At 40.2% G+C, this 14,264-nt stretch overlaps 1 protein-coding gene across 2 annotated transcripts in view; it reads right to left on the reverse strand.

Moving 5' to 3' along the window:
* The window catches only part of LOC309496967 (NLR family CARD domain-containing protein 3-like), a 291,539-nt gene that overhangs the window by 155,127 nt on the left and 122,148 nt on the right, over positions 1-14,264 (reverse strand). The window contains exon 7 of one of the 2 annotated variants that reach the window (XM_082167163.1): positions 1,261-1,434. The exons of the other annotated variant lie outside the window; for it this stretch is intronic. Within the exon in view, the coding sequence (XP_082023289.1) occupies positions 1,261-1,434 (174 nt within the window). The remainder of the gene's footprint in view (positions 1-1,260; positions 1,435-14,264) is intronic. 2 annotated transcript variants of the gene reach the window in all.

A 14,264-nucleotide genomic window follows, 5' to 3' on the forward strand; every position in this document is an offset into this window, starting at 1 on the left:
CACGTGACGTGCGTGTGTGTTTTTAAAGGACAAGTGAAAGAGAATTGTACTTGCCCAACCGGACAAATGCCCTGATTAAAACAGTTTTCAATATCAAAAAAAAATAAAATAAGAAATAACGTAGCCTACTTGGTTAGCCTACTAACGTAACCTCAGTTCCCTGAGAGTAGGGAAAGAGTATAGAGAGTAAAAATTAGGGAAACAAATGCCCTTTATAAAGCTAAAAAAATTATTCTGATCAAAATTAAATTGTCAATGTTTCATTACATCACTGTTGGAAAACACTCTTATCAGATTCTGATAAGAGTGTTTTCCAACAGTGATGTAATGAAACATTGACATTTTAATTTTGAAGGCAGTAAAGCCCCTGTTTAGGCTGGAAACGTAATTTTGACAAAAGAAGAACTTTTATTTTAAATAAATCTTCATTTTAAATCAGCCTAGTTCAGTGTGATATTTTATCATATTATCATGCTTAACCCTGAGAATTTGAATAATTGAAATGTGATGATCAGATGCAGATATCTAAATCAGAGAATATCATATAGGTTCGGGAGGTTGGCGGGTGGATTATTTATTTTTAACAGCAGATTTGGGGGACTCAAAATTCACCAGATTAATGAATTTATCTTAAAAAAGTAAGAATGCCAAAAAATATATTTTGAAATAAGAAAAATCAGGTATGTGGCCCACTGGACCTCACCTAACACAGGCCCCCTTTCAGACACACTACATAAGTTGCAAAACTATTTTACTGATGAAATCGCAGGGCAGAGCTGACAAGAAAATCCTCTGCACTTGTATGAGTGTGTGTGTCTGTACTCTGTTTGTGCATTTTTATGGGAGAGTGGGATAAAGTGAATACAATTTTTATTTTGTAGGAAAATCATGGAAATGGTTTGTGATTAATATCCTGTTGTTTCTTATATTTTCTTTGTATTTGTGGGTTTGGGCTTTTTGCTGTTGTAGGCTGTCAGGACCTCTGAAATAACTGACATCATTTTGCAAAGTGATATGCAACTGTAATGCAGTCAAGACCTGCCTAGAACTACTTTACCTGTGTGTTTACTGTAAATAATTGCACACCTTATAATGTTTGTCAGCCAATCAGAATGAAGTATTCAACGCCCCGTAGCATAACTAGAGCTAAACCTCTAAATTCTTAATAAGAACTTTTGTAAATGTAGTAATGTGAGTAATAAGTGAAGATTGAAATGCTGTTTTTGGAGTTGTTTAATCAACTCTTCATGCTCTACATACTTGAGTTTATCCAGTCTGTAGTTTGGATCCTCCAGTTTATCAGTGAGCAGCTTGACTCCTGAATCTCCTGGGTGATTGTAGCTCAGATCCAGCTCTCTCAGGTGTGAGGGGTTTGAACTCAGAGCTGAAGACACATAACCACAACCTTCCTCTGTCACCATACAGCCAGACAATCTACAAAGACATACAGCAACAGTCCGCATGACATTAGTTTGGCAATCAGACATTACTATCACACACTGATCTTGGCTGTGTTTCCCAAAATAATCTAAAAATTACAAATTTCAAAATTACATTGTTTTGAATTGAAAATATATAATTTACATTTAGACAAGAAACATTATGGGCCCTATTTTAATGATCTGAAATGCAAGTATCAAGCGCGAAACGCAAGTAACTTTGTGGGCGGGTCTTGGGCGCTGTTGCTATTATACCAGCGGGATAAATGACTCTTGCGACCGATGTAAATCTAAAATGGGTTGGTCTGAAGTAGCTTCATTATTCATAGGTGTGGTTTGGGCGTAACGTGAAATAAACCAATCAGAGCGTCACATCTCACATTCCCTTTAAGAGCAGGCGCATTGCTATTATAATGGCGGATTTGCCAGGCGCACGCCAGGAGCGGTTCACAGCCGAGGAGACCGACGTTCTCGTCAGGGCCGTAAAAGACAGAGAGGTGACATTGGGGATGGGAGAAACCCACCCAAATTATCATCCGTTAAACAGGCATATATAATAATTTGGGTAAATGTGTAAGCCAGATTTATGCCTATTTTTCACATCTTCATGGACACAACAATGATTTCCCTCGTGTGTTAATATTTTTCCTTGTAATAATGTATGATTTGCAAAAATGAAAACTGCTGCTTCTGTGTAGATGAGAGAATCAAAGTGCATGCGCGTTGTGCACACGCTACATTGATTATGGCCAAGCATGCGCCCTTAACCCCCTGAGGTCGGCAAACGCGCCAGCGCATTTTTCTGGATTTTTTTCACATAGTAGCACAATAAACTTAAATTACTCTGTCATTTATGGCCATACAGAAAAAAGAAATATGAAAAAAGAATCAGTGATATTTCTACTTTTGTATGTGTCCACTTACAATCAAATCAAAACATTGTGCTTTTGTAAAATAAAGAAAATAAACAGGGTGTGCGTTCTGCCTCTCCGTCGCGGTGAACTTTTTTTTCTTGAGCACGTCTATAAACTGAAACAAAACTCAGTGAATACTATTCACACATTTATGAGCCATATATCTTTATAAACATTTAAGTGTGTACTTTTAAATGATCGGATTCAAACTGAAAACAAATATTCTCTGTTTAAGTAATATGTATAAAACCAACAAGATGTCCAGTATCTCAAACCCTTGCTCATTATTTTTAATTCGACCACGCCCACTCGCGCAAAAGAGATTGACATGCAAATCTCCACATGGAACGCGAACGCGCTCGTTACCTCTAAAACAAAGCACCAAACTTCACCAAAGTCTCTGCTTTTCGTCGAGTTTGGAAGACACGCCGTGAGCTTACATTGGATTTACCTTAGAAGAAGAAGAACGCGATTTGAAGACAAGAAAGATGTGAGGTAAGAAATTCTTAATTATTAGTTATATGTTATTGTTGCATAAACTTCACATTGCAGTTGAACTGTTGCTAGATATTGGGTGAATATTATAATATTTAGACCCGTGTTTACTATACTGTGTTTGTGGATATCTGCTCAAATGTAGATATGTATAATATGGTAACCATAATGTTTCATATTTTGGAGCGCGCTGTGCGTTGAATGTTTCATATTTTGGAGTGCGCTCTGTGTTTGAATGTATCATATTTTGGAGCGCGCTGTGGGTTTGAAAAGCAAAACGCACCAAACAAAGGCTTCATGATTTTACTCTAATCTCATTTCATATCATCATAATGAATGGAAACATTTGAAGTAACATATGATAATCAATATATTTTTCCCTAACGAAGTTGTTACTGAAATCTTTTGGAAGATTTATAGGCTGCTATAGGCTATTGTTATTATTATTTTATGCAGCATCATTATACATTGTTGGAAACATTTGTGTGTGTATTCTGTGAATTTTAAAAAGCAATTTTAACCAGAAAAATCTAAAATCTATTCCCAAAAGGGACCAGATGCCCCACTGATGAGTCCTGCTGACTTCAACATTCACATGAGTCTCTGTACATGAACATGGTAAAGTGAAAATCAAACACCTTGGAAATGAAAGGTATTTACAATGTTTTTAGGAATGGCACACAGGTTTCTGTCTTTGGATCATTGTTTTCAATAGTGTGCTTTTTTTTAATTTGTTGTGTATCTTTGGATTATGTTGTGTTGTAAATAAATCCAAACAATCTAAAAGCCATTCTTTTTAAAATCTCCTCATTCTTTGTGCAAGGTTGCTCAGAATGATGCTCAGGGCCTGATAGCTCCTAATAGGGCCATTAGGGGAGGGTCTTTGTCTTTCTCAGGTGTGAAAATACATTATTCAGGATGTGTTACGCCTCCCGCATAAAGCTTTCTTACACAAAACATGTCTTACAAATTTTAAATCAATATATTGTCTTATCTGAATGAGCAGTCAGGATGATTTTCACATAGTTTTGGAGCAAATATTCTAGGCTACGTGATACAATTTTCAAAAGTCTTGTGAATAAATAATCAGTATGGGTTTCATGGCCTTATTTCAGTGACAATTTGTTTTTGTATTTTCACAAACCACGCATAAATGTCATTATCTCAAAACTACAAACTTTTACATACATGCTGCTGATATATTATTGTAGCAGAGTTTGTGCTAAATACAGTGTAATCAGACTTTAGCCATGAAAATGTCACAAGTAACAGAAATAAGAACAAATGTCAGAGCATGTCAGAACACCTCCAGGGCCAGAAAACAGCTCAGATCCCAGAGGGTTAAGGACCAAAAGAGACTGCAGCACATGATCAAGATGGCCAGTAAGATCATCGGACTTGACCAGGTGTCGGCAGCTCAGCTGTACAATGAGCTTATCTTAAAAAAGACTGACCAAATCCTCAATGACTCCACTCACCCTCTCCATCATACATTTATGAGAAGTAATAGGTCAACTGGTAGAATTTTACAACAGAGAATTAGAACAGAAAGGTACAATAAATCATTTGTACCTACGGCGATCAGATTGTATAATGATCAAGCACATCGCAAGCTATCACATTTTTAGCTACCTGATAATATTAGTCATTTTTAACGTTAGATGTTGGATTGTGATTGTCATTTTTGCAGTATTGTTATTTTTGTATATATTGTCACTGTTAATTTATGTTATTGTTAATTCTTTTTTTATTTATATGTTTACTGGTTTGACTGTGTCACAGTGTCTGGTTGGTGTTCCCTGGGTGTCCACTAGAGGTCTCTTCCCATACCGTCACCATTACATTAGGAACTGCATTTCCCATAAGCCTTTGCCTGTACTCATTACTGGTAATTTGCACACAGCTGTTTCCACTCACATTGTTTGTATCTGCTTATTTATACCCTGTCTGTTTCATTCATTGTCATGGAATCCTTGTTTAATGGCACTTGCACTTCTGAGATCTTTTGCCTGTTTTGTTTCTTGTTTTGGACTGCCTTTGTATGTTTTTTTTTATCCTTTGCCTGGATGACTTATGATTACGTCTTACCCTATTAAATTTGCACTTGGATCTATCTATTTGTGTGCGTGTCGTGACAGAAGGATCCATCAAGAGGATGTACAGATCCAGCAGTACGGGTATTCGTATCCTTCCCCCTAGCACTGCAGAGGAGAGGAGGGGACGACTCCGTAATCTGACGAATCTACGTCAGCAGGGCCAGTCGGTGGGTGGTCTATCTCAGCTATTTTGGACATGGGGTATAATGATACAGTATCGAAGGATCTTCTTAATAACTGCCTTGATGAACCTTTTTGGTGTCTCTGTTTTTAGAGAATATGTTGTGACAAGGGCACGTAATGAATGACCACATGAATTCCCCCTTGTGGGATAATAAAGTTCACCTTGACCTTGAATAAAATATTTCTGCACTCGTTGGAGGAGCGTGGTAAAATTAGCCTTGAAGAGATCAAAGCACTTACTTGTAAATATTACTCATAAATATTAAAAAATATGGGAAGCAACTTTAAACATTGAAGCACTCGTTGGTAAATCAGAAATTGGAAAATTTATTGGAAATAACTCACTTTTATTAATATTCAATTTATAACCAGAGAAGAGGCTAAAGGAATTAATAATTCTCAAAACTTCGGGTAAAGAAATATCCAGATCAGAGATATAGAGCAACACCTCATCGGTGTATAAGGATATTTTGTGAACAGCACCAGCTCTCCTAATTCCCTGTATGGCCTGCTCACTACGAATGGCAATTGCCAAGGGTTCAATTACCAATGCAAAAAGCAAAGGTGCAAGTGAGCAGCCTTGTCTAGTGCCACATTTCAAGGGGAAAATAGAGGATGATACTCCATTGGTCAGGACTGAACATATTGGAGAGGAATATGAAAGTTTTATCCAGGATATGGAATTTCTGTAGCACACAGAAAAGGTAATCCCATTCCACCCGATCAAAGGCTTTCCTTGCGTCCAGAAGAGCCTCTGATGGGTGAGAATTAGAGGAATGAATTATATTCAATGCCCTTCTAATATTATGAGACCGTAGTCTGTTTTGAATAAAACCAGTTTGGTAGTTGTATGATTGCCAGTAAAATCAACTCAAGACGCTTTGCAAGCATTTTAGCCAGTATCTTTACATCTATGTTCAAAAGACTGATTGGCCTGTATGAACCACATTCGTGAGGGTCTTTGTCTTTTTTCAAAATCAGAGAAATACAAGAATGACGAAGGGTTGGAGGCAGGCAGCCATTATTAATGGAGTCTAATAACATGTTTAGGAGAGGAGTTTTAAGTGTTTGAGAAAACATATTTCTGCACAGGGAACCCATCGGGCTCAGGGGTCTTGCCATTCTGCATACTCTGGATTGCTAGCACTATCTCCTCTGTGGAAAATGGTAATTCTAGCTCTTCTCTCATTGTGTCCGTTATTGTAGGTATGGGCAAAGGTTTTTACATTTTTCCTTTAACTGAAGCACAAGAAGTTTACTTGGCTTGTCACCATACTCAAAAAATGCATGTTTGGTCTTTAGCAATAACTTTTCTGCCTGATGAGTTGATAACATTAAAATCTGATTTTCTTTTTGTAAATTTTAGGATCTTCCTTCGTTGTCTATTTACACAGGCTGAATTTGAAATGACTCGATCCCGAGCTTATGCTTTCAAAGATTCGCAAATTGTGGAAGATGAGGTCTCTAAAAAAATATCTAATTGGGTTTTTAATGAATCACAAAATGCTTTATCAGAGAGCAGTAGAGAATTAAATCTCCAACTCTGAGAACCAAACATCTTATCCTGAAACTGAAGAGAAAGTGAAAGTGGAGCATGGTCAGATATAAGAATGCTGCCAAATGAACAGGCCCTCACTTTAGACAACAATTTATTGTCTAAGAAATCTCAAAATCACTGCGAGAGTAATTATGGTGGACATGAGAGAAAAATTTGTATTGTCGTGCTGTGGGAAAAATATGAAAAACGCCATACATTGGCTTGACCGCAAGTAGTTAAAAGCGATTGAAGTGTAATTGCAGTTTTAGAGGGTTGGCCAATTTTTAATGGATGAACGGTCTAGAGAAGGGTTCAAAGAACAATTAAAATCACCTCACATAATAAGATAGTGTGAGTTTAGGTCAGGGAGTAAAGAGAATATTTTCTGTAAAAACATTTCATCATCGTAATTTGGTGCGTATATATTAGCCAGAGTCACGTTTAAACCATAAAGAAGGCCTGAAACAATAACATATCTACCACCGGAATAAACTAAAGCCTGGTTCACACGGCAGGATAATTAGGCAGATTTTAGCCCCGATTCACCCCTTCCGACAATCTTAAGGATGCTCCGATTATCGTAAAATAATCTGATCAGATATTCCTGCCGTGTGTGGTGTGTTAAGGCTGCTCTCGTCTGCTCGGAAGGACGTCGGGACCGCTCCGATCTCAAATCGGGGATATACAACATGTTGGATTTACTTGGCCCGATTTCTTCTCGTGTGTGGTGTCCCCCGAGCACGCAGCCAGTGGACTGTGGAGTGTAGCCAATCAGAAAGCGAGGTGACGAGGCGGCGAGGAAACACCGGGAAATATAATCAAAACAGCCGGCGGCATGACGCACCAGAAAGTCCGGTGGACGTCAGAGATCATCGCCTTTTCTTTTGATAACGTTTTTTTCCGGTTAAAAACAAACTACAAACTATTGCCACTGCATCCTCTTCGTCCGCCATGATTGTTTACTCTGAAGTCACGTTTGATCTCGAGGTATTTTGCGCGATTTCCCGTCTGATCTGGGAATGCTCAGGAGTCAAATCGGTTCGTGTGTGATGTGTTGATTTTGCCATGTGGCTGCGCACCACACACTGTACGACCAAAACTGTTAGACCCGTGATTTTTTTATCCCCGTGTGTGGGGTCTCTCAGGTTTGGAAAATCGGCTGACAATTTTAAAATCGCCCCGTGTGAACCAGGCTTAAGGTTTGTGAAGGAGAAAACGGAATACACTCGTTGATAATAATTGCCACCCCTCTAGATTTACTGACAAATTTAGAATGATAAACTTGTCCAATCCATTTCTTACAAAGTCTGGCATGATCTGAGTTTTTTTTTAAGTGGGTCTCTTGCAAAAAAAACAATATGAGTATTTAAATGTTCTAAATGTGATATCATCTTGCTGCGTTTGATTACATTGTTTAAACCTTTGACATTCCAACTGGTAAAATGAACACATGAACCACCGACTGAGCACTGAGTAAGCTAGTGGACATTAGTTACAACAACAACAAAAAGATAAATGATGAAAACATGAATAGTGTTACTTTCTTCTGAGATTAAAGTGAAGGGTGAAAGGACAAAGAAAACGCAAAAGGAAAGAAAAAAAAGGAAAAAAACATGTACTACGAACATTAGTACGAACATTACCCATTATCACACAACACAAACTTTCTCTCTGCTGAACTTTCGGGAACATTGAATATCCTTCCTACTTTAAGATGACGTCTACAACGGTAGAGAACCTCCGTATATTAGGTATTCCTGAGAATGTTGAAACGTCCAAGCCCTCTCACTTCATGACATCATTCTTCACGGAACTTTTCAGGGATAAACCCTGACTGGTCATGTCATTATAGATCTACGTCGTATCAGAATCTATTGACTTTTTGCATTATGAACATTTACAGACCATGAAACTTTGACTTTTTATTATTTACAATTTCATAGGCAGTCTGTGAACTGTGGGTTCGTTCCCTATTTCTGAATGTATTTACAATTTGTTACGGAGCTCTCACCAGTCTCTTTTGCACTGATAAGAAAAAAAGCGAGCTGGTATCGCCGGCGATACTTTATGCTTCTTAATTTTTTTTGAAGATTTATATACAATTCTCATTACAAAATTGGGATTAGAATTTTTACATTTTCAGATCCATGTTACAGTATGAGTGGCCCAAACTCACTTGCAAGAGTTCATGTGGAGTAGCATTTACTGAAGTGTACTCAAACTCAGCTCCTCGAGGGCCATGGCCCTGCAGAGTTTAGCTCCACCCGAATTAAACACATCTGATCCAGCTAATCAAAGTCATCAGGATTACTAAAAAATGAAAGCTTTAGCTTAAGTTCTGTCAGGAAGACTCAATTACTCCGTCACTTATTACCTTCTTTACTGTCCAATCACGTCTTTATACTTTTCGTATAAAAGATCGGTACTTACGCATGTTTGAGTTCGCAGATGCCGACGCAACAACAATTGTTTGCGTTCACTGCTAAACCACCATGTCCAACGATACCCCAATCGTCTGCGACTACTCAGACTCCGATGACGAGTTTGTTCCGCCCTCTCCTCTTCCAACACGTCGCAGCACGCGCCTCCAATGCCGTGACTCGCTATGGGCAATGTGGTCTACGGAGGACATGTACAGTTCTCTGGAATCAGCCGGCATTCCCATTAGCCAAGGTCTGTCCAGAGAGGATCTTCTTCTTCTCGCCCAAAATACTCTGGGTAATCCACCTGAGTCCGTCTCTAATCTCACGACTCCTTCAGCGTCTGGCCACTCAAAACAAGCTGGCAGAAAGAGAACAGCGAAGTCATCGTCACCACATCCAGCTAAAAGAACCATGCTGCACGCTCGGGCACCTGTTCATCCGGACAGCACCGAGCCTGACGGAGTTAACACTCAAATCCTCAAAGCGGTTCAAAGCCTCTCCCAAACCGTCAAAAGTCTGGAATCGAGGATGTCTAAATTCGAACACTCAGCCGCTAACTTCAATGGCCCGAATCCGGCTATCAACTTCGCTGTAACTCCTCAATTTTGTCCTCCTGCCAGCGTATTAAGCGATCCCCTGAGCTTCGCTTCTACTTCTTCAGCCCCGCCAACTTTTCACCAACCGGCTCAGACACCATTTCAGGATGTTTCCGCTCCAACTGAAACTTCATCCTTTAACCCTCTGGGTTCTGAGCTGTTTTCTGGCCCTGGAGGTGTTCTGACATGCTCTGACATTTGTGCTTATTTCTGTTACTTGTGATATTGTCATGGCTAAAGTCTTATTACACTGTATTTAGCACAAACTCTGCTACAATAATATATCAGCAGCATGTATGTAAAAGTTTGTAGTTTTGAGATAATGACATTTATGCGTGGTTTGTGAAAATACAAAAAAAAAATTGTCACTGAAATAAGGCCATGAAACCCATACTGATTATTTCTTCACAAGACTTTTGAAAATTGTATCACATAGCCTAGAATATTTGCTCCAAAACTATGTGAAAATCACCCTGACTGCTCATTCAGATAAGACAATATATTGATTTAAAATTTCTAAGACTTGTTTTGTGTGAGAAATGCGAAGAGGCGTGATCATCTCATTAATATGTAAGCCTTTAACACCTGAGAAAGACAAAGACACTCCCCTAACTGCCTTATTAGGAGCTATCAGGCCCTGTCATTCAGAGCAACCTTGCATAAAGAACGAGGAGATTTAAAAAAGAATGGCTTTTAGATTGTTTGGATTTATTTACAACACAACATAATCCAAAGATACACAACAAATGACAAAAGAGCACATTGAAAACAATGATCCAAAGACAGAGACCTTTGTGCCATTCCTAAAAACATCGTACATACCTTTCATTTCCAAGGTGTTTGATTTTCACTTTACCATGTTCGTATACAGAGACTCATGTGCAGAGGTGGAAAGAGTAATAAAATATTCTACTCAAGTAAAAGTACTACTACTTGAATAAAATTTTACTTAAGTACAAGTAAAATTACTGGTCTAAAAAATTACTCAAGTAAAAGTAAAAAGTAGCTCATTTAAAATGTACTTGGAGTAAAAGTTACTGAGTAACTTTTTTAACAGCGGGGGTTTCTACCGTGTAGGGTTGTAATGGTATGAGATTTTCACAGTATGATAATTGTCTCAGAAAATATTACGGTTTATGGTATTAAAGGGATAGTTCACTCAAAAATGAAAATTAGCCCATGATTTATTCACCCTTAAGTCATCAGGTGTATATGACATTCTTTTTTCAGACAAAAACAATCAGAGTTATGTTAAAAAAACAAGTCCTTTAAAGTGCATCTATTCATCATAAAAGTACTCTGAGGGGTTAATAAAGGCCTTCTAAAGCGAAGCAATGAGTTTTCCTCATAAAAAAAAACAATCCATATTTAATATGTTACAATGTACAATTCTAGCTTCCGGCCACACAGCCATACGGAGTCTACTTGCGTCTAAAGCACAACTTGCGTAACTTATGACGTTGAAGTAGCGTTGTGTAGCGTAAATATCAGCAGTACGTCTCATTACTCGCATAAATTGCGCTTTAGAGCCGGAAGCTATAGTAAATATGGATATTTTTCTTACACAAACTCGTTGCTTTGCTTCAGAATCCCTTTATTAACCTCCCATAGCCATGTGGAGCACTTTTATGATGGATGGGTTAACTATTATGATGGACAGATGCACTTTTATAATAGATATATGCACTTTTATGATGGATAGATGCACTTTTATGATGGATAGATGCACTTTTATCATTGATAGATGCACTTTTATGATGCACAGAAGCACTTTTATGGACTTCAAAACAGAAACGGCCATTCACTGCCATTATAATAAAGCTTGGAAAATATTTTTTTTATATAACTCCAATTGTATTAGTCTTAAAGTAGAATATCATTTACACCTAGGATGACTTAAGGGTGAGTAAATAATGGGCTAATTTCCATTTTTGGGTGAAAAAATATATTCCTTAAATAATATTTTTATTATTATTCATATTATTGTTATTATTTTGATAAGTATGTTCTATTGTAGGCCTACAATAGTAACATATTTCTGATATTAATTTCTCCTAGTTAAACCAAATTTTTATTTTGACGGGTAGTGAAGATCTGTTTCAGCAGAGTGTATTATGCGTTCTCTCAGAGCAGCTCTCTAAATGTTCATTCATTAAATCATGTCCTCATATTGTTTGTTAGACGCCGAAAACACAACGAGCATCAGGCATAGCTACTTGAGTATGCAGTAGACAAACCGGAGCAGCTCGTTCACACAGGCACACAGAACATTTACACAGCAGTCTTTTTGCGCTTTGAGACCATGTCGCGATTGGATTGATTGCACAGCTATAATTTCAATTTATTCATATGGCCTACATCATTGCGTGTTTTACGTGACATCTGCATGTTAATTCCATTTGCATGACTGGATTCGGGGATGCGCTCTGCAAACGGGACATACCTTTATCTGCATGGATAGATGGTCTATGTTTCCTCCTTTTAGAGCCACATTGCGTCCACATTTTCAGCAAATTGGATATCTAACCACGCGTTTTTCCTAGATCTAAAGTATATTCACATAGCCTTCTGGCCATGGTTCGCTTCATAATAATTCGAGGACGTTTCTCTTCACAGGCTACTTAAAGAGGTGGCTCGGAGTTCCACGATGCCTTACCACCATAGGCCTCTATGGAGATGGTGTCCTCAAGCTGCCCCTCACCAGTCTAACAGAGGAATTCAAGTGTGCAAAAACCAGGCTCCAGATGACACTGAATGAATCTCGAGACCCAGTGGTGAGCAACAACGCACCGACCTTGGTAACTGGGCGCAAATGGAGGCCAGGAAAGGCAGTCCAGGAGGCAACAGCAGCCCTCAGACATGCTGACATTGTGGGTCATGTTCAGCAAGGGAGAGGAGGCCTTGGGCTAACTAGCCGTGCTGTTTGGAGTAAGGCCACTGCACCAGAGCGGCGGAAGATGGTAGTGCAGGAAGTACGCCATCAGGAGGAGGCTGCAAGGTGGGCCAAGGCAGTCTCTCTTGCCAAACAGGGACAGTGGACTCGATGGGACAGTGTGGAGAAGAGGAAGATCAGCTGGAAGGATCTGTGGGCCATGGAAGCGAGGCGGTTGAGCTTTTCCATCAGAGCAACATATGATGTCCTTCCAACACCAGTTAATCTTCACCAATGGTATGGTGAAGATCCGGACTGTGCCCTCTGTTCCATGCCAGCTAACCTCAGGCACATTCTCACAGGGTGTAAAACAAGCCTCACCCAAGGACGCTACACTTGGCGTCACAACCAAGTTCTAAAAAACCTTGCGTCCGCCCTGGAGGACAAGCGAGCTGCCACCAACTCCCTGCCACCCCCAGCAGCATCACACCCCTTACAGACGACTTTTGTCCGCGAAGGGGCAAAACCACCGAAGAGTAGCTCTACACCATCAGAGCGAGACCAGCTGCGCTTGGCCCGCGACTGGAAAATGCTAGCTGACATTGGTCGGCAACTTGTGTTTCCTCCGGAGATCGCAACCACCACCCTAAGACCTGACATGGTGCTCTGGTCCCGTTCGCTCAAGAAGGTCTTCATTATTGAGCTCACAGTACCCTGGGAGGACTCAGTCGATGAGGCTTATGAGCGAAAACATCTGCGCTATGCCGACCTAGCTGCCGAAGCACGGCATCATGGCTGGAACACAGAAGTCCGACCAGTGGAGGTGGGCTGCAGAGGTTTTGTGGCAACATCTACAACCAGACTGCTTAGAGACCTGGGAATTAAGGGCCAGAGCCAGCGTTCGGCAATCAGAGCTGTATCGGAGGCGGCAGAAGGCGGCAGTCAGTGGCTCTGGATGAAGAGGAAAGACCCTAGCTGGACCCCGAAGTGAGAGGGTCAGGAGGTATGCGGTCAACAATGCTTGACTCAGGGAGGAGGACGCCCCTGCCATGCATAGTCCCATGGGATGTTGGCTATCAACAACAAGGCAACTCCTATGACTAATTGGGAATGGGACGCAAGCGTAGGATTGATCACCCTGCCGCTGGCCGCCTGTGGGGAGGGTGTATAGTGTGAAAGGCCGAAACACCCTAGGAACCAAAGGTACACTACTGACGATGCGCTCCCCAAATTTCATCAGGCTCACTGTTCATGAACTCTTGGAAATGCTTGCACAAAGGATAGTAACATCTCATCCTGTGTTCTTGGAATCTGAATATCTGGACTTGTCCAGTGACTACTGAGAAAGATCAGCTGACAACAGGGGAAAGTCCTTGTGGCGGCACGGAGAGACGGCTGACAGGAGGGAATAGACCCCACTGGGACAGTCATGGGCTAGCTTCCCATTTCTGTAGTTTCCCATGCTTCGCAGTATGTTGGAAACACCCGCTTTAGCTACAGAAAGGCAACAAATGAGAATACCCCTAGAGTCTGCGAGAGCGGGGGCGGAAGATGACTCATTGATTGACAACATGGTAACGACTGGACTGGAAACGACTATGAGTAATGAGAGCATAGCACAAGAGAACACCACAGCAACTGTCACAAGTTCCGCTGCAACAGCGGGCCACAAACAGATGCAGGTATGTGTCTGTGGTTGGAGGAAAGTT

Source organism: Leuciscus leuciscus (assembly GCF_965113295.1).
Source record: "Leuciscus leuciscus genome assembly, chromosome: 4".
NCBI classification, from domain to species: domain Eukaryota; kingdom Metazoa; phylum Chordata; class Actinopteri; order Cypriniformes; family Leuciscidae; genus Leuciscus; species Leuciscus leuciscus.